The sequence below is a fragment of the Perca fluviatilis genome, chromosome 7 (assembly GCF_010015445.1).
Source record: "Perca fluviatilis chromosome 7, GENO_Pfluv_1.0, whole genome shotgun sequence".
Lineage (NCBI taxonomy): Eukaryota > Metazoa > Chordata > Actinopteri > Perciformes > Percidae > Perca > Perca fluviatilis.
Genome location: NC_053118.1, coordinates 34,198,681 through 34,219,255, shown reverse-complemented (window position 1 = coordinate 34,219,255; position 20,575 = coordinate 34,198,681). Strand labels below are relative to the sequence as shown.

Below are 20,575 nucleotides of genomic sequence, written 5' to 3'. Positions count from 1 at the left end.
AGATATAAGTTTTAAATAACAGATAGAAGGCTTGTTTTGTTAACAGAGCATGTTAAGTACTAAAGAAAACACTGTATATGGTTTGGAAGATCATATTCAGCCAGTCATGATTGCAAATACCTTTCTCAACCAAAAACAGAAGTTGTTCTTATCAGACTTACAGATGGCCTGTGGTTTAATTTCAGCAGTACTTCTCTGTCTGCAATTCAGACAGAACCCAACAGAGCGACTGTAACCATGGCGGAGGAGGAGGTTAATTACGCTTCGGTTGTATTCAAAAGTAAAAATCATCCTCCACCCCAAGGTAAGTTTAGTATATTTTTTTAAATACAGTATATCAATGATAAATATCTTGGAACTTATGCTGTTGCTATGGATCAGATACTGTTTCTGTGTTCATGTGATCATAAGCAATGTTGATTTCTTGTACTGGTATTTTCTTCACTAATACTGGATAGAAAATACAGTTCTGATCAGAATAAAAAATCCAAATACCTCCATAATTTTGGTGGTACGGGTAGAATAGAGTCTAAATATTTACGATCTGATATGGAATTGTGTGTGTGTGTGTGTGTGTGTGTGTGTTGGAAGGCAGAGGATCAGCAGAGGCAGATAGATAAAGTGACGGCAGAATGAAGCCTGGAGGATACAGTGTTTATTTTTGTTTCCCCTGATTGCCAACACTTGGAAGAACAATTTTCAAAAGCCAAAAGGTTTAGTCATTATTGTTGGCATTCGTGTTTTTTTTTGGAATTGGTGTTTTTAATGTTCTATCAGACTATAACTACTCAAGAGTAAAAAAAAAGACATATACCATTAAAAAAAAATCTAGGTTTGATTAAAGTTGTGTGTTAAACAAGATGAAGAATTGTGTTTTGGAAAGTGTGGCTATACGTGGCTATATGTGGTTTGCTGCTAGCATGAAGCCTGACGCCTGACGTCAGACAATTTCAACATCTGTGGTTTTAGCTGACAGGTCCATGTGTGAAAATCTTTTTTATGACTTATGAAACATACATATAGGATAAAAGCATGGAGCCCCTAAAGTCTCAAATAATCTTGATCAGCTGAGTTCTGAAAATGAAATGGTGGCTGTGTGTATCTGAAGTCGTGAGAGACATATGAGTTTAGTTTACAACATATTTCCTAGTGACCATATACAACATTATTATCACATAAGAAGAAGCGATGCATGGTACCTGATTTAGGAACTCGATAATTTTAATCTGTAGTCCCTGGGCAGGTTGACACAAACACTAATACAGCTAATACAATTAATAATACAAGTTTGAATTACAATAAATACTAGAGTCTAATCCATAGATACAAATATACATACCAATATCAACCATTACACCCAACACTATGCAATATTTCTAAGATAACTAACTTGTTCCCATAAGTTATTATCTTGTGTTTACAAAATAAAAAAAAATATTACTTACGGCGCATTAGGGCCTCCATATAAAGCGATCAGGCGGGCTTTTTTGCTACTTTGACATGAACAAATAAGCCTTTAAAGTCTTTATTTCACCACTACGCAGTAATTAACTACGAGATTGTGTCCTTCAACCTTTCAGCTAGAAAGGAGGAGGAAACTGTGTACGCTGAAGTGAAGGTACAAAGCAAAACAAACGAACCAACTGCTGACACAAACGGTAAGTTATTAATGTAAAATAATTTTATTATAGTTTTACTCCTATTACCAGTGGTGGAGGAAGTACTGAATCTCAGTATTTAAGTAAAAGTACAAATAACCAGAGACATATTTACTTTAGTAAAAGTAGAAGTACCACAATGACCACCCTACTTAAGTAAAAGTAAAAAAGTACCTGATTTTAAATGTACTTTAAGTATTAAAAGTAAAAGTACTTGCCTAATGATTTATTCTCTTAATGTCTATATTCTAATAATTAAAAACAAAACAGTATGGGCTGTGGCATTTTAATTAAGTTAGTTTTAGGTTAATGTAATTGTGCTTACCATCTCTGGCCCAGTTTACATTCTGACTTACAGTTTTGGTTATCTATCAGTGTAATCTGCATGAAGCTTGACTTGGCATTATTTCCCACGGGACAGTGACTGCTGCACACATTTATCTAGCGAGAACACACGGGCTTGAACAACAAGTTCGTGGCTTCACAGCTGAGGAGGACCGGGAGTGTTTTAAAGAAAGATATACAGGTTGCATATTAACCCTATGTGAACGGATGCTTCACATATGACCAAGCAGAGTATCGGGAGCAGCGGTAGTACCGGGAGCGGTACGCGCCTGGCCAATAAATGCTATTGAAGGGCGGGTCTTGGCGTGGCGGTGCAGGAGCCGCTGCTGAAGGCTTCCCTGTGGACTGCAAACATGTGATGGTCAGGAAGACGTTTTGGCAGGGGGAAAAATGATCAGAAAATGTAACGAAAATGTAACGCAACGTTGTAGAAATGTAGTGGAGTAGAAAGTATAGATAATTGCTGCAAAATGTAACAAAGTAAAAGTCAAACGTATGCACTATTGATTCTACTTAAGTAAAGTACAGATACGTGAAAAATTTACTTAAGTACAGTAACAAAGTATTTGTACTTCGTTACATTCCACTACCTATTACTTACTTGGCAATGAATCCTTTTCTGATTCACAGCAGGAGTTTTGCTCGTCAAGAAAGCAAACAACAGACGTCTCCAGTATCAGCGGCTGGCCTGTTGTTTGGGGATTCTTTGTGTCATTCTGCTGTTGGGCATCATAGCAGTCATCGTCCTCTACCACCGTAAGTATACTGAACAGGCAGTCCATGCATGAACTCACACTTAGACATGAGACACACATTAAAGAATAACAGTATTAGTTTTTGTCTGAAACCAATATTTAAAGTGATGGTTTGGAGTAATTTCACCCTAGGGTCCTGTGCACCATGACCTCGAGCCAAACACCCCCCTAGAAGCTTTTTTCACCTGGGTCGAACATTGGACGAGTTAGCGTGATCAGCTGAATAGCTTAGTGCAGGCGCTAATGGATCCGAGTGAAGTAGTATAAAGAGTGACAACGGTAGTGAGTAGTATGAAAGACCAAAAATGTGCGTAACACCAAGGGTCCTGACACAGAGTGTCATCATGTGACGCCAAGAGTCCCAACCAAGCGTGTCTAAATATGGTGCTAAAGGAGACTTTTTGCATCAATAACAAATGCCAAAGGCACCTAACCAAGCGTCACTTTTTGACGGGATGTGAGTGAGAATGTGTTGGATATATCTTCTTCCTCTGTGACACAAAGCTTCATTGTCATCCAAAAACTATTAAACACACATCTGTGAGCCACACTGTTGCACTGGGTGACATATTGCTTCATAACAATAAATATAGCCAGTCTAAATTTGAGTCAATCCCACATACAGCGTCCTGCTGCCATAAAGGCTTGCAAGTGCATCAAATCAGTGACTGAAAGACTTGGCCAACAAGTGCACTATTCTATTCTACTATTTACTCCTGTTTGAGTAATGCTGACTTAAAACTAGTGGACAGCTGTTTTAGACAATGTGAGATATTTATAGTCTTTAGTATGATCTTAAGGGCTTTGGCCTGATGGCCACAGGGTCCTTTGGGGAAGTCAGACAACATTGTGAGACAGACTAACACTTGGCTTAAGTCTTTTCCAAAAGGTTGGAAAACCTAGAGTGAGACAGACAGGAAATAGTTTCCAAAGGTGGCTAAATGACAACATCAACAACAAATTGCTTTATCACTATAATTAAGAAGCTAATTTTCATTTTGCATTTGCTACACTAAGTCATCAGAGTGATGAAAGTGAGTGGATGGCGGCCAATCACAGCCTGACAAACCTCAACAACAAACTCAGCTTAGATAATGAAAAGTTGAGGAGGGACTACAACAATCTGACAGTCCAGTTGGGAAACCTGACAAACCTGAACAACAAACTCAGCTTAGACAATGAAAAGACGATGAGTGACAACAACAATCTGACAGTCCGGTTGGGCAACCTGACACAAAACTATACTGTGTTAGAAAGCAAGATCACAGACCTGACTGCAGACGTCCAGAACCTGAATGCAGAGGTCCAGAACCTGAATGCAGAGGTCCAGAACCTGAAAACACGAAACCTGCAGCTGGAGACACAGAGGAAGAACTTAACAAAACAAATAAAAAACATGAAGACGAACTGGAATGAGCTCAACGTTAGCCGAGCTCAGTGGAGCATTGATGCCTACTGCCCCACCAAAACAACTAGCGGTATGTTCAGATCCTATTAATTAGATCCAATAATAATATTAATATCACAATGCAGTAATTTTGTATATTGGTTGGTCTCTGTTGTTTCAGCGAGACAGTGTAACGCTTGTCCGATTGGCTGGTTACCCATAGAGTCCCAGGTGAACAACTGCTATGCGTATAATAACCCTCCTCCTCCTGATCAGAAAACCTGGGAAGAAGCTCGAGAAGACTGCAGAGGAAAGGGTTCAGATCTGGTTGTTGTACATAATGAAAAGGAAAAGGTAATGAGAAAACTGTGGATATTTTTATGACACACATAGGCGGAAATTGGGGAAGAATCAGGGGGGGGTCAAGACCCACCCCATCTGAGGGTTATCCCCCCTAAACATTTCATTAAAAAGACACTGTGTATGCTACATAATTAAATACTTGAAAAAATTGTGTAAGTAGTAAAATAAAACAAATACAAACAGGGCAACAAATGGGTTTTAAGTTTAGAAACATGTTGAGTCCCCCCTCCCTTTCCTCACAGTGGTTTGGTCCACTGCTTGGTTTTCTGCCTTTACGTTAATGCTAGGCAGAAGTCCCAGGGACTCGTGGGATTATTTTCTCAAAATTCAGAAGCTTAATACGATGTATACATTTCAACTAATATATTTTCAATTTCCTCAAACTCAATAGGCCAAATTAAGCTGCAAAATGTGATTTATCTGTGTGTGGTGTGTGTGTGTGTGTGTGTGTGTGTGTGTGTGTCAGCCGACCAGTGAGGTCATTATGCCCGCAATTGCTTGTGAAGCTTTTTAACTCCTAAAAGGCAGATATTCACAGGTTCACGTTAATCTTATAATGGATATTTGTGTTGTGTTATTTAAATAAACGATGGAGGAAATAAACTCCTCTTGTCCCTGAGTCTCTTGAAAGAGCTCCAGCCAGCTGACAGCGGGGTCTGTGAGCTTCAGCTGGCTACCGCGTTCGAACAAATGTGTAAGTCACCATCAATTTTCATAAAACTGCCCATATTCTGTCTCTATATAGCAGGGTAATAGCAGACGAAATTTGTAAAAAGTTGTCATGGCAATCCACTATGGCACACTCCTGATCTATTATCTAGAATCGATTGCTTTTCCTTGGGCTCCCGGTTGTTAACACTGAATTTTATACATTACATTTTGCAGTTGAATTTGGCATATTCCCTATTGAATTTTAGCAAGTTAAAATATATTAGTTGAATTTTATACATTGTATTTTGCATCTGAATTTGGTATATTTCATTTTTTTTATTTGAAATTCATATTCTGAATTTCTGAAACTTAGAAAATTAAGGTGAAGATGAGTTGTTAACCATTTGAAGACTAAAATTTTGAAGCACAAAGGCATATTAAATTTCATAATCCAATGAAACCGATTTACTTCCTAAGGATTGTTAACGTTAGCTAGCTTGCTAATTCCACCCACCGTCCTTTCATGCTACACACTGTTATAGAAAATGAGCCGAACAAACTCAGTCATCTAAATATAAAACAGCTTTGCCAGCCTACTTACTACACACATCTGCTACAAGTACAATGTTGTATGTATTATCTGTGTCACCTTCAAAAATTGCTCTAAAGAATCTTTTATTTTAGTTTCCTCCCCATCTGTTAGATGAGATTTACACCCATGAACACAATTATTAAATTGAAATGTATTTTCTCCAGGTTTGAACTCTGTGAGTCAGTAGATCACAGTGTGATTATTTAGTTATAGTGTTTACATATCTGATAACTGTTTCTCTGTTGTCAGAATGCACTGAATACATACAGCGTGGGTAGTTCAGGAACTAATGGATACTGGTTTGGCCTGAGAGCTGAAGGTGGGAGATGGAAGTGGATTGATGGAAGTGATCTGACTGTAAGGTAAGAGACACATTCCTAAACACTTTGAATATAAAAATCTATCAGCCTTGATCTAAACATCATGTTCTTCTCTCAGCTACTGGACACCACAACCTCCTCCTACTGCTACTGACGGTCAGTGTGTAATGTCTGTCCAGACCAATACATGGATATCAGTGAACTGTACTGAGAAAAAACAATGGATCTGCATAAGGAAGGCTTTATCTGTTTAAACCCTCAGTCAGACTGCATGATAATATCAACTGTCTTATAAATATCAAACTATTAAGACTTCTACTTCACAATTGAAATGTTTTTTTTTTCTTTAATAAAAAGGATCGGGGGATTTATTTTTATAGAAAAAGAGAAAATTAATATTTACAGTGAATTATTTTGTAAAGCTGTTTGTGTATCTTGTTTAAAAAAAAGACACTTAGATTTGAATGCATTTAGATATTTGATTATATAGGTATGCTAATGTAAGTCTGTGAAACATACAGTGACTAGACTGAAGGGACACTGTTATCATTGATACCTGTTGAATGGGCTTTTGTTCTGCTTTGTTAGAGATGTGATGCTTATAATTAGTATATCAGCAGATTGATGACAGGGACAGACAGACTGCTCAGTTTCCTGTTTCCTATGTATCATGGAACATATATTGTTACTACTCATTGGCCAAAATGGGGGCACTGCATCACTTGTTCTCAACAGAATGTCCTCAGAGCTTTTTTCTTTAGCATGTTAGGAATATTAATGTGTAAAATGTTTTCTATTTATCTATCTAGAAGCAAATTCATGTTTTATTACATTGAATAAAAACACTGCGACACATTGTTGTTATTGTCTTTTTCTTACATAAAGCTGATTGAAAATATTTTCACCAATGTCGAACAAACAATATAATTCAGGAAGTTGCAGCCTATTGAACAGGATGTGTGTGAGACAAGCATATTGAAAGAAAATGACAATCACAACCATAAACTGAATAAAATAGGGCACAACCTCAAATCAGACCATCACAGCAGACCAGACGGCCTCCTAACAGCTCTCATACAGGACTGCAGCAGGACTTTAAACATTTGTTCAGGATCAACAGAAATACATCACTGTGTCCATCAATGCTGCTCGTCTTAATGTAGATATTTCTTCTCACCATGTTTGGTCAAAAAAACAACACACACCACAATCACGTTATTGATGAATGTTTGTCAGATGGGTCGTTAGTCTCAGCAGAAAGAAATTATTGACTCTCTTTGATTATGATAAAAGTTATGGTGGATTGATGAAAGGTCAACTGACTGACTGACTTTGTTCCCCCTGTGGTCGTACCAAAACAGACACTGTGCGTGCAATTCACTTCCCCTTCACAACAACAAGGTTATTTAACCTGTTAATTTGGGAAAACGACAGTCACAACCTGGAAGCAGAAGTCCAGTAAAGAGCATCACAGCAGACCAGACGGCCTCCTAACAGCTCTCATACAGGACTGCAGCAGGACTTTAAACATTTGTTCAGGATCAACAGAAGACCACAGGATACAGCTGGTACTTCTACATATTCTCATGTTTATGTGTGTACCTGTAATACATTATCTACTGTATTTATGTACCAGGATGTTGTCTACATTATTTGGGTTTTGTAATGTTAAATGCGTTTGATTGCAAAACTCTAGCACCAAGGTTTATTAAAATGCCCAAATTAATTATGATTTTTCCACTCTGCTCAACACACTGGGAATGTTAGAATTTTATTTCAGAACTAAAACCATATCTCTACCTGTGTGGTTTTTAGTTCTGCTTTAGTTTGATATCGAGGACTACAGGTGAACAGAACAAAATGAGATCAAAATAGGCTGACTGTTTCTTAGAGAATGTAATGTCTCTTTATCTGCAGGTTGAAACTTTACTCCAGTGTGTTCTACATATTGGCAGTAAAACTGCATATAAACATATGAACATTTGTGTTTGATGTAGATCTTTCAGAGGAAATCGAGGAAGTAGCTGACTACGTTAATGCACCAGCATGCACTGTGGATAAAGTAGCAGCCCCTCCAGGTATTACTGTATATTTATATTTTTGTATTGTTTTTTGCAATGTGAGACTCTTCTGAAGCTTTACAACAGCACCAACAGGTTTTAAAATTCCCAAATTGATTCTGACTTTTCTACTCTGATCAACACATAGGGAATAATAAGATGTCATGTATTTGTTTATTAGAGAAAACAGAGAGGAGCTGTCTTTTAACAGCACTGTGGATAGAATGGCAGCCAGCTCAGGTATATTTTAAATTACGGTGTTCTCATCAGAAAAAAAGATGTATTAATGAGCAGAGGTTTTTTAACCCTTGTGTTGTCTTCCCGTCGACCATGAACTTGTGTTCCTAGCGGGTCAAAATTGAAAAAAAACTTTTGTGCTTTTTTAAACGTTTTCGTCAGTTTTTTCAACACTTTTTTAAATGAATGGTCAATAAACCTAACTTACATGACATTATACCAAATTTTTGAGTTAAAAAGGCATATATTATCAATTATTTTTACTAATAGTTAAGATCAGAGTATATTTTGGTGGATCACAGACAAAGTTTAGTCAGGATACGGTTTTGAAACCATTAAAACGTTTTTTTAAATGTTATGAAATTGAATAAAACACCAAACAATATTTTGTTTAAATGTTGTATGGGTTTCATACAACGTACATCCATGTTATTTTTGGGCAATTTGGTTCAAGAAACCCATATTTCTGATATTAAAAACTTTGAAAACGGGTCAAATTTGACCCGAGGACAACACAAGGGTTAAAGTGTGAGGCAGGCCTCCCCATGTAGACTCCAAACAGTTTCAGGGGAGGTTCAGTGAATGGAAGTGAAAAAATATGACTTTTAACAAAAGAAGATCACAAAGAATAGCCTAAATGTGTGTGGTGTTGCTGTTTTCCCCACTTTCCTAGAGTCAGAAACTAATCAATGCCTTACGAGAGACTTATTTGATGTACCTGGTGTAGTCTGAAGTTATGTCAAACAGCAATATGAGGCTGTTTTGGCTCAATTGTTGAGTGTCTATGGGATCAAATAACATTATCAGGATCCTATAGGCATCACAGTCTCAGACTTTGGAAACCCCTGACTTACAGTATTACAGAAAAGCAAAGGTTGTATTTTTAAACAGATGATTTGATATTGTCTCATGGGTCTTCAGTCTCAGCAGAAAGATATTTGATTGTGATAAGAAGTGCAGCAGCGTGAGGAGATGTTGCAGACAAACATTGAGGGTTAAATCCTTCACAATGAATCAGCATTAGCTGCTAACCAAACAACAACTCTGTCACTACTTTAAAAAGGAACTGAAAACATATGTTTATTTTTCAGAGGAAATCATAGAAGAAGCTAGCTATTTTAATGTACCAGCATGCACTGTGGATAAAGTAGCAGCCCCTCCAGGTACATTTTTACACATTCAGAATTGTTAAACATGAGATTTATTTATTAATATTGTTAAAACATGTGATAGTAATGGAGATTTAACATTTTAATGTTTAAAAGATCAGCTTCTTTTTCCTGTAAGACTTCAAATGTACAGTACAGGCCAAAAGTTTGGACACACCTTCTCATTCAATATGTTTCCTTTATTTTCATGACTATTTACATTGTAGATTCTCACTGAAGGCATCAAAACTATGAATGAACACATATGGAATTATGTACTTAACAAAAAAGTGTGAAATAACTGAAAACATGTCTTATATTTTAGATTCCTCAAAGTAGCCACCCTTTGCTTTTTTTGATAACTCTGCAAACCCTTGGTGTTCTCTCAATGAGCTTCATGAGGTAGTCACCTGAAATGGTTTTACCTTCACAGGTGTGGCTTATCAGGGTTAATTAGTGGAATTTTGTCCCTTATTAATAATAAAGCAAAGGGTGGCTACTTTGAAGAATCTAAAATATAAGACATGTTTTCAGTTATTTCACACTTTTTTGTTAAGTACATTATTCCATATGTGTTCATTCATAGTTTTGATGCCTTCAGTGAGAATGGTAGTCTCCGGGCGGGGCAGTGGGCCAGAATATGCGTTTTTGTGATAAAATGTTGCACATGAAATATATATATATATATATATATATATATATATATATATCTTGAAAAATCTTCAGTTCTGCAGCCAAATTTATTGTATAAAGCACCAGGTTCAATATTGGAGCGTCACTATTTAAGATCTTTTCTCCAAAAAGTTCTAAATACATTATTTCAGACTGTTAATTTACCTAACAAGCATGCTGTTGCAGGAGTTATTAACCACTGTTGTTGATGCTGTTACACTGATGTCTTTCTTCCACTTACTGTCTACTAATCTATTTATAGACCTTCTGTCAGCACATTAGTCAGTTTTAAGATGAGTCACATACATGTTACAATCGATATTTGCAAGTGCTGTTTATTACCAAAATGTACATATCATTAAAAAAGTGTTGCGTACAATATACATTGTCTAAGATACATTTCACATGTAGGAGTATGTTTAATTAGTACTGTATGTCCTCAACTGAAGCACAGATTCATGTACAAGGTCATATATTAATATAATTCATTGTGATCTACCATGGCTTAACTACATGTTGTCTTTTACCACAATCAACCTCTGCGTCATATACCGGGTCATGTCATATACCGGGTCGTTCCTCCACTCTGCATCAGATCATAGTCCAGACGACCACAGTTAGTCTTGCTCATGACAAACCTTGCTATCTGTTGAGTCATTTGTGTATTTGCCTGTCCTTATCCTTTCTCTTGTGCCTCAGCTGCCATTGGAAGCTGACTCCTGTTACCGCTTCACTCCTGCCATCCACCGGACCAGACAACCACCATCACTGGACCCCACCACTAGCCGGCCTACTATCTTCCTCTGACGGACCCGCTCCTTCCCAGAAACCACTGGACCCGTTCTCCATCCTGGAAACTTGGACATGCTTTTCCCCCTCAGAAACCTGGACTCGATACTTGAGTACTTTAAATAAAACCTGTTAATTCACACTCGTGGTTCTGCATTCTGTCTGCATTTGGGTTCTGTTCAACATTCAAACCTAACAGTTAACACTTTAGAAATATGTATTAGGCATATAATTTACATATTTTATGTATAGGATAAAACTGTTAGAATTAGATATTGACATTGGATGTCCTTGTATGGTTTTTAGTTTTCATACATTAAAAATGCCAGTGCAGTAAATATAAGGTACATTGATTTAATTATTACATTGAATAAGTTGTTTATTATTTCTTTGCAATTTGTGATCATACTTTTGTTATAATGAATTTACAATAACCCTACACTGATTAAACAGCACCTAGTGCATTTCCAATTAAACACTTGACCACGTATTTCAAAATTAAATATATTCCTATAAATTAATCTAAAAGGATTTTGGTGAAGTGTTTTAATGGTGATTAAAATTGACAAGTACATAAAGACACACAAGAAAAGCACAAACTACATTTTGCTGATCCTTCTTTGTCAACATTCAAGTAAGTATGGTAACAGTTAAGAAATCATTTATGTTGATTAAAGTCAAAATAGACACTTTTAATCAATTACAAATTCTATCAAATTACCAATGTCTTGTATGACTACAATACTGTATGTTCCTATAGTTACTTCAGCAAAACAACAAATGTACCTTTTCTTTGTAGGGACTGGAAAAAAAGGGAGAAGGCTCCTACACCACCGACCACCCCAGCCGAACCAATAGATGTATAGCTTCAATGCCAAGGATGGAAAAACACATTGTAATAGTGAGGAAAGTATCATATTTTAGGCTATATAGAAAAGGAATAAATGAGCAGCACTGTTAATTACACACAGTTATTTGAAAATGCATTATTACCTCGGCTTAGTTTTACAAAACAAGTCCTATACAAGTTTAATGTTGTACAATAAATAGCAAAAGAAAAGTAACTATTATTTAATTCTGAGGCATTGGGTGGGTGCACATTGTGGCTCTCCACACTCCTATTTCTGAAAGAAAGAAAAAGAGTCATCAATTTCCATTTGAGCCCCTAATAGTTAAATATATATGCACACTAGCATGTAACTGTACTTCAGTAATTATCTAGGAGACTACAGATGAATTAACAACAGTGTATTGTTCTTTAGTGTAACTTTAACTCAGTTAAATTATCTTATTTCTGCTAACGTTAGCTCTTAAAAGCATGTAAAGGCTAAATGTGCCAACCATAGACTGATGATACTTGCTAACAGTAGCAAGACATTATCGGTGCTTTATGGTTATTACAGTTAACCAAACGTTCTAAGAAACTTGGTTAAACATTTGCTAATAGTTAGCGTTAGATAATGATAAGCATTGACAATCGCATTTTGCATTTCGCTGACGCTACGTTTAAATTAGGAAAACGTAGCTAAACTTCAATTTGCAGAAAATTAACGTTAGCATGTTTACCATAAGTGGCTAGCTAACGTTACAGACAATTTACATGGTAACATCAGATACATTTACTTTACAATGTGACTCCTCTTATATGTAATATAACTATGGGACAAAGATATATTTAAAACCTAGCGAAGCTCAATCTTACCTCGAATTATGTATGCTAGTTTTCAGCAGAAGTTGCATCCAGATTGCCAGTGAACATGTGTAAGGTAAGGAAGGGTGTAAGCAGCGTTGCTAACTCAAAAAAAAAAACGCCGCGGTCATATACCGCCCAAGTCTACGGCTCCTCCCTCACTCCTCCTTCTCGTCTGAAAACGTCACATCCGCAACCACGATGGCTGCGCCCATAAACACAAACTCGACGACTCATATCAGCTTTCCACAAACCAATGGATGACATCACACATGCTCTGTTCATTAGTATTAACAGTCTATGGTTTCACCTTGGGTCCTGGTAATCAGTATTGGTTTTACCCCCAGTCAGGGGCGTCGGACTGGGGTTAAAACTCGGGGCCCAGGGGGGGTGGGGCGTGTCTCGTTCTCAAAAAACCGGGTGGCACCGGTGCCGTCATGCCAAACACACACACCACACACACACACACACACACACACACACACACACACACACCTGCTTATCTTGTCAGGCGTCAGAGTATTTGCTCCCGTCTGCGTTGTTCCCTCAAGGAGGGTGCCTTTCATGTTCTTGATTCCCTCTCTGCCTCATTTTCGGTGAGAATGTTTAACAGACAATGGGGGATCGGATCAGTGCAGACTCACCTCCTTGTCAATCCTCAAAGCAGAACTCACGTTTCTTCCCCACTGTTTGCCGTAGCTGGTCTGTACCGTTATGTTTCCAGTATAGTTCCACCTTACATGGCGGATATCCACTGTCGGCGGTGCTTGAGTGACCGACTATTTTCTGCAGATAGCAGTATACACTACTGTGTAGACCGTTACAATAGTTGTAGGGGGGGATCATTCGATGAGTGCTTTATTGGGGGGGGGGCGCTCAGCTTGACGGGGGGGGTCGGCTCAGGTGGCGCCCTATAATACTGATTACCAGGGCCCAAGGCAAGAGAGCACCCTTAAAATGGAATATATTTTAATTTTACCTGGATATTTTCATTTCCTAATTAAATTTCATAATGCATGTCAGATGAAATGTAAAGTTAGTGTATTGTATCTCACCCACCCCTTGCTAATGCGCCAAATGACAACAATAGGCTAATCAGTGTCATAGGTAGCTTGGTAGCTCATCGGTAGATACATATCATGTCAACGTTTTAGTTATGTCAGATTTAGTAGAAGCAGATCTTAGTTTCAGAACTTGTCCCACCAGGGAGTGGAGTAGCAACAGACCCCTCATCCTCCTCTTTGGATTTGAGACAAGGTGAGCTTATATCAATATTAAAACAAACCATGTTTAGCCATTTTGACTGAAAGGTGTTAAGTAACACTAATATCTTAATGTATTTTATTATATTGCATTACAATTAGGATAAGAGGTTAATATCAAATGTATCCTTCATAGAGAAAGATGAGAAGATCTGATTGATTTTCTTTTGGGGGGGGGTTGAGGAACATGGGGGCCCATCAGGACTGCCCATGATCTTGTGCTACGCCCCTGCCCCCAGTCCGACGCCCCTGCTTGCCTCACAGTGGTTTGGTCCACTGCTTGGTTTTCTGCCTTTACGTTAAAGCTAGGCAGAAGTCCCAGGGACTCATGGGATTCTTTTCTCAAAATTCAAATGCAAAATACAATGTATACATTTCAACTAATATATTTTCAACTTGCTGAATAGGCCAAATTCAGCTGCAAAATGTGATGTTTAAAATTCAGTGTTAACATTCGGGAACCCAAGGAAAAGCAATCGATTCTAGATTCAGAGCAGCAGATGAGTGGGAGAGCAGCTTCTGAAGGGAGGGATACGTCTCTCTTTAACATACTTGTAAATAGTAAATAATGCCATATGTTTCTCTGTGGCCTGTGTTTGTGTGTGTGTATATGTGTGTGTATGTGTGTGTGTGTGTGTGTTTGTCTGTATGACAGCCAACCAGTGAGGTCATTATGCCCGCAATTGCTTGTGAAGCTTTTTAACTCCTAAAAGGCAGATATTCACAGGTTCACGTTAATCTTATAATGGATATTTGTGTTGTGTTATTTAAATAATCGATCGAGGAAATAAACTCCTCTTGTCCCCGAGTCTCTTGAAAGAGCTCCAGCCAGCTGACAGCGGGGTCTGTGGGCTTCAGCTGGCTAAAGGTGAAGATGAGTTGTTGTTAAGACTAAAATTTTGAAGCAAAAGTTTGAGATACATAATTTCAATGCATAGATATATTCAGTGCTAGAAATTCAATGGCTTTTTAAATTTCAAAATCCAATGAAACATATTTACTTCCTTAGGATTGTAGCTATTCTAGCTTAGGCTAGCTTGCTATTTCCACCCACCGTGCTTTCATGCTACACACTGCTTATAGAAATTAGCCGAACAAAGTCAGTCTAAATATAAAACAGCTTTGCCAGCCTACTTACTACACATATCCTCTACAAGTACAATGTTGTATGTATTATCTGTGTCCCCTTCAAAAATGCTCTTAGGAAATTAAAATGTTAGTGTCCTCCCCATCTGTTAGATGAAATTTGAGCCCATGAACACAATTATTAAATTGAAATGTATTTTCTCCAGGTTTGAACACTGTGAGTCTGCAGATGTAACAGTGTGATTATTAAGTTATAGTGTTTACATATCTGATAACTGTTTCTCTGTTGTCAGACTACACTCAATACAAACAGCTGGGGTAGTTCAGGAACTAATGTAGCTCAGCGCAAATTCTTTCAGGAAGACCTAACAAGTAATCAGTCCCTCTTAAGCGAATCAGGGCTGGAGGCGTTCACCTTCTGATAATCCAATCAGGATCGGCCAAGGATCCCATAGGCCAATCACAGCGTTACATCACTGTTTTAAAAGCTGCTTCTCTCCCTGTGCTATCAGCTGTCATTTCAGGAAGACGTCGTCCCTCCTCCCCTTCCACCTCCCATCCTAGTGGTTTCTCCGGCTGTCGCTCCGATGCCTTCTCGGTCTAGTTTCTGGCTTTCTCCGCCACCACCGGTGTCTGGATTCCATCGGGGGGTTACATCTTGGTTCCCTACCCCTACATTAAATTTATTAATATATTAAATGTATTAATAACGATGGAGTTCAATCTCCAAAACATTGTACACTACATGCTGTTGTACATTAAACCTTTTGCATATCTGCAAACAAGTCTCTCCTGATTGAAATGGATACTGGTTTGGCCTGAGAGCTGAAGGTGGGAGATGGAAGTGGATTGATGGAAGTAATCTGACTGAAAGGTAAGAGACACATTCCTAGATACTTAAAATCATAAAATCTATCAGCCTTGATCTAAACATCATGTTCTACCCTCAGCTACTGGACACCACAACCACCTCCTACTGACGGTCAGTGTGTAATGTCTGTACAGACCAATAAATGGAGATCAGTGAGCTGTACTGAGAAACAAAGATGGATCTGCATAATGAAGGCTTTATCTGTTTAAACACTGCTGTCAGACTCTGCATGATGATATCAACTGGCTTATAAATATCAAACTGTAAAGTCTTCTACTTCATATTTTAATTATTCTTTTAAATAAAAATGTTCAGGGGTTTTATTTTCTTAGAAAAGGAGAAAAGAAATATTTACAGTAAATTATTTTTCAAAGCTTTTTGTGTGTCTCAGAATAAAAACAGACACTTAGATTTGAATGCATTTAGATATTTGATTATATAGGTATGCTAATGTAAGTCTGTGAAACATACAGTGACTAGACTGAAGGGACACTGTTATCATTGATACCTGTTGAATGGGCTTTTGTTCTGCTTTGTTAGAGATGTGATGCTCATAATTAGTATATCAGCAGATTGATGACAGGGACAGACAGACTGCTCAGTTTCCTGTTTCCTATGTATCATGGAACATATATTGTTGCTACTCATTGGCCAAAATGGGGACACTGCATCACTTGTTCTCAAAAGAATGTCCTCAGAGCTTTTTTCTTCAGCTTGTTAAAAATAGTAACTTGTAAAATGTTTTCTATTTATCTATCTAGAAATAAATTCATGTTTTATTACATTGAATAAAAATGCTGCGACACATTGTTGTTTTTTAGATTTTTCTTAGATAAAGTTGATTGGAAATATTTTCACCAATGTAGAACAAACAACATAATTCAGGAAGTTGCAGCCTATTGAACAGGATGGGTGAGACAAGCAGATTGAAAGAAAAAATGACAATCACAACCATAAATTGAATAAAATAGGGCACAACCTCAAATCAGACCATCACAGCGGAGCAGACGGCCTCCTAACAGCTCTCATACAGGACTGCAGCAGGACTTTAAACATTTGTTCAGGATCAACAGAAAACCACAGGAAGAAATTGGTACTTTAAAATATAATCTTTATATTTTTATATTTTTACATCTTATCTACTAGATATTTATATGTACCAGGATGTTGTCTCCATTCTTTTTGTATTTTGTAATGTTAGATGCTTCTGATGCTTGACAACAGCACCAACAGGTTTTAAAATGTCCCAATTCATTTCAAATTCCATCTTTTGCATTATGATTCTTTTCACTCTACTGAACATGTTGGGAATAAGACTGAATGTTTTTTTTTGTCAGAGTCAACTAAAGAAGACATATTTGGGAAAAAAGCAAATAGTGTATTTTAAAAAGAGGGATTTTATTTTGGCTAATGTATACAATATTAAGACAATACCAACCATATGTGCCAGGATATTGTCTATATTTGTGTGTGATGTTTATCTGTCAGAGGAAATGGAGGAAGAAGCTGACTATGTTAATGCTCCAGTATGGACTGTGGATAAAGTGACAGCCCATCCAGGTACATTTCACCAGATGTGTCAAAAGTATTCACATTCAGTACTGAAGTAGAAGTATAGATACGAGGGTTTAAAAAGACTTCTGTAGAAGTTGAAGTATCAACTCAAGCTTTTTACTCAAGTAAAAGTGTAAAAGTACTGGTTTCAAAACTACTTAAAGTATAAAAGTAAAAGTAATGTAAGGTGGAAAAAATGCCATTAAGGACAAAAGCTTAGACCGCCCCACAGGGGCCTAATGTGCACTACCACACCTCCACAAAAAAAACATTTTTCTAAAGGCAATAATGACTATAATGTTATATTAAAATCATACCTGCAAACTCAGAAGGGCTGAAAAAGGTGACACATTTCTCTCTATTTTATATATATATATATATATATATATATATATATATATATATATATATATATATATATATATATAAAATATATATATAAAAAAAAAAAAAGGAGCACCTTGTTCAATTGTATTTGTCTGTTCTGTGTGTTCAAAAATATAAAACAATTAAAAGTTGATCTAATTTGTTTTTTAAAAAGAGCACAAGGCGACATTAAAGAACGGCTTGTGTAATGCTAAGGCCACAGGGTCAAAATTAAATGATTTATTAAAAATGTAATAACAATAACTTATTTCAGGCTGAGTCTGTGTTTTTCAGACAACGACAGCTACAGTCTGGTGTTACAATCCTCTCCAGTGAAATACAGACCCACTTTTACACCGTTTAGCTGTCAGCATTTTAACTCTGTTTACTCCAGCTACTAGCTATCGGTAGGCTAACATTACCTGCTGTCGAGTGTAGTGTTAACTAGCGTCCCGTGCGGCGATGTTTCAGTATCCTCAAATGTCCGTTTTCGGAGCATCAGAGAGAAGTGCAGGCATAATAAGTGGCACCTAAATAAGGTGCCGAAATCCGCGTTGCTTTTCGGTCCGGTAGATAACGGTCGTTAAGGCACCGGTGGCGTATTAGCACCGGGTCTTTGCAGGTGCGATGGATCGCGAACAAACCAGTAGGGTGTCGGAATGGTATATGTTTATACTTCTCATCCAACCACAATCAAATTCACTCTATCCGGATAGCGCGATTTATCTGGATAGGTTTTTTTTTTTGTGTGTTTTCTTTTTAACGACGACAAGCCGGAATGAAAACAAGCCAAAATGAAATAGGAGTAACGAGGCTATTTTTAAAATGTAAGGAGTAGAAAGTACAGATAATTGCGTGAAAATGTAAGGAGTAGAATTAAAAAGTATGCTGTAAAATAATTACTCCAGTAGATACCCAAAATTTCTACTTAAGTAAGGTAACGAAGTATTTGTACTTCGTTACTTGATACCTCTGGTCAGACTTGAGAAAGTTGCTGGACACTCTGCATGAATTAATCAACTGGTTTATAAATATCAAACAGTGTCAGGTTCTCAGGGGGCTTTACTTTACTTCTGCCCAAACTTGAAAAAGGCCTTGGCCATCAACAGGGTTAAATGGAATCAACTCAAACGGTTTCTTCTTTAATCTTCCTTCTTTGCTTTATTTAGACAGTTTTCCATGCTCAGTTAGGATTTGTTGTTAGTTATATTTCGTTACAGTTTGCAGTTAGCCAAATAATCAGAAGTAATTCATTCAATCAGGTTGAAAACCTTTACAAGAAAAGAGAAAACAAAATTACAACTGCCTACCATCAAATATACAAACGAGTATAAAGTTCTCCTTAACCTTACATAAATTTCAACAAGCAACATTACTTAAAAAAACAGTCATTACCATGGTATTACTCCCATGCTACCACTATCACGCTGTTACATGAACTAACACGAGCGCAAGGCATTTAGAAATTAACTACATTAACTTTAGCAATTTTACAATCAATATTTGCATTTAACATTACATTATTGACAAATATCAACATCAAACCATTATCTCACCAGTAGCATCCTTGGAAATGCCCAGCAAGTAAAGTCTAATTTCAACAGCAGCTCACAACATGTGCTTCACAGCCTCTTACTCAAGGGGGTAAGCTTCGCTTCAGAACTCGAACCTCCTATGGCGCCATTTTGATGCTACAAAGAGATCGCCTCCCGTTAGCATTCCACTGACTAGCATTTATTTTGACATCACTTTGACAGCGAATAACTTTACATCTGAAGCGTTTAAAGACTCTATTTGTCCATTGTTTATTTTTCTAAAGAAACACGACAATGTATAAAAGGCTCCATTACCTTGTACCTCACGTTATGGCTCCAGACACTTTTATAAAAATAGGCTAACGATTGTGTCATAACCATGCGACTTACTGTCGCATAGTAGAGGAATTACTGTATAGTACAGGAGAAGCTCGCAGGCAGTTTCGACTTACGTTAGCTGTTTAGGTTTAATTACTAATGTTAACTAGCATTTTAGTGATCAATAATTAGCCTGTGCCTATGTTATCTCCATACATATACCTCCCCTCTCCGTCTCTGCAAGATTGAGAAGGATTGAGATTTCTCATGGCACAGCTACCAGAAGACTTATGCTGCGTTCTTTTTGTCCACCGAAGTCGTTTTACGAGTTGTTTTCCGTAGTTACGACCCGGAAGTTGCAAAAAGAACGCCCCCGAGGTCATATTTACGACTCGTCAAGTCGTCTGAACTCAGAGGACCCCGAGCTCACTTTCAAAGATGGCTACGTCGTGCATCACACGTAGTAAACATTGTGGTTTTCTACAATTTTAAGCACTTTTGTCTTTGTTGTAACCAAATGAAGAAGTCGTACACATAGCGCTGTATACTGCTACCTATAGGCATGTCGCTACAGTCTTATTAGGAGTTAAATACCGCCTGATTAGTTATTTTGTAGCTTGTGCAGCTGAAATTGGCTAGAGACGCTCGGTTGCTATATGACAACAATGGCTTTAAGCCGAGTCTTGAGCAGAAAGCAGAGCAGCAGCCTAACGTTAACGTTAATCAAAACGTAATTTTCATGTATCAAACTGTGAAATATATGTGTGTAATATGTCAATAACTGGGTGAATAGAATCCTAAATGTTACTAAAAATGTTACAAAAATCCATCTTTTCTCCGACTCGTAGTATTGTGTGACAAAAAGAATGCAACAACCCGCGGTTATTCGTTTTTCGACACAGATGTGACGTCACGC

General features: G+C 37.4%; 1 protein-coding gene across 2 annotated transcripts; it reads left to right on the top strand.

Moving 5' to 3' along the window:
• The first annotated feature begins 231 nt into the window (after nt 1-231).
• On the top strand, nt 232-6,924 carry LOC120561742 (C-type lectin domain family 4 member G-like). 2 transcript variants are annotated; one of them, XM_039804973.1, is made up of 7 exons: nt 232-304; nt 1,581-1,658; nt 2,634-2,759; nt 4,012-4,236; nt 4,327-4,499; nt 6,001-6,113; nt 6,190-6,924. In XM_039804973.1, exons 1-7 carry the CDS (start codon nt 238-240, stop codon nt 6,323-6,325), a joined length of 918 nt encoding a protein of 305 aa, XP_039660907.1. In that variant the 5' UTR covers nt 232-237; the 3' UTR covers nt 6,326-6,924. The 2 variants fall into 2 exon arrangements, with proteins under 2 accessions (XP_039660907.1, XP_039660908.1); XM_039804974.1 differs by having other exon boundaries at nt 6,001-6,108; nt 6,190-6,349.
• The last annotated feature ends 13,651 nt before the right edge of the window (nt 6,925-20,575 follow it).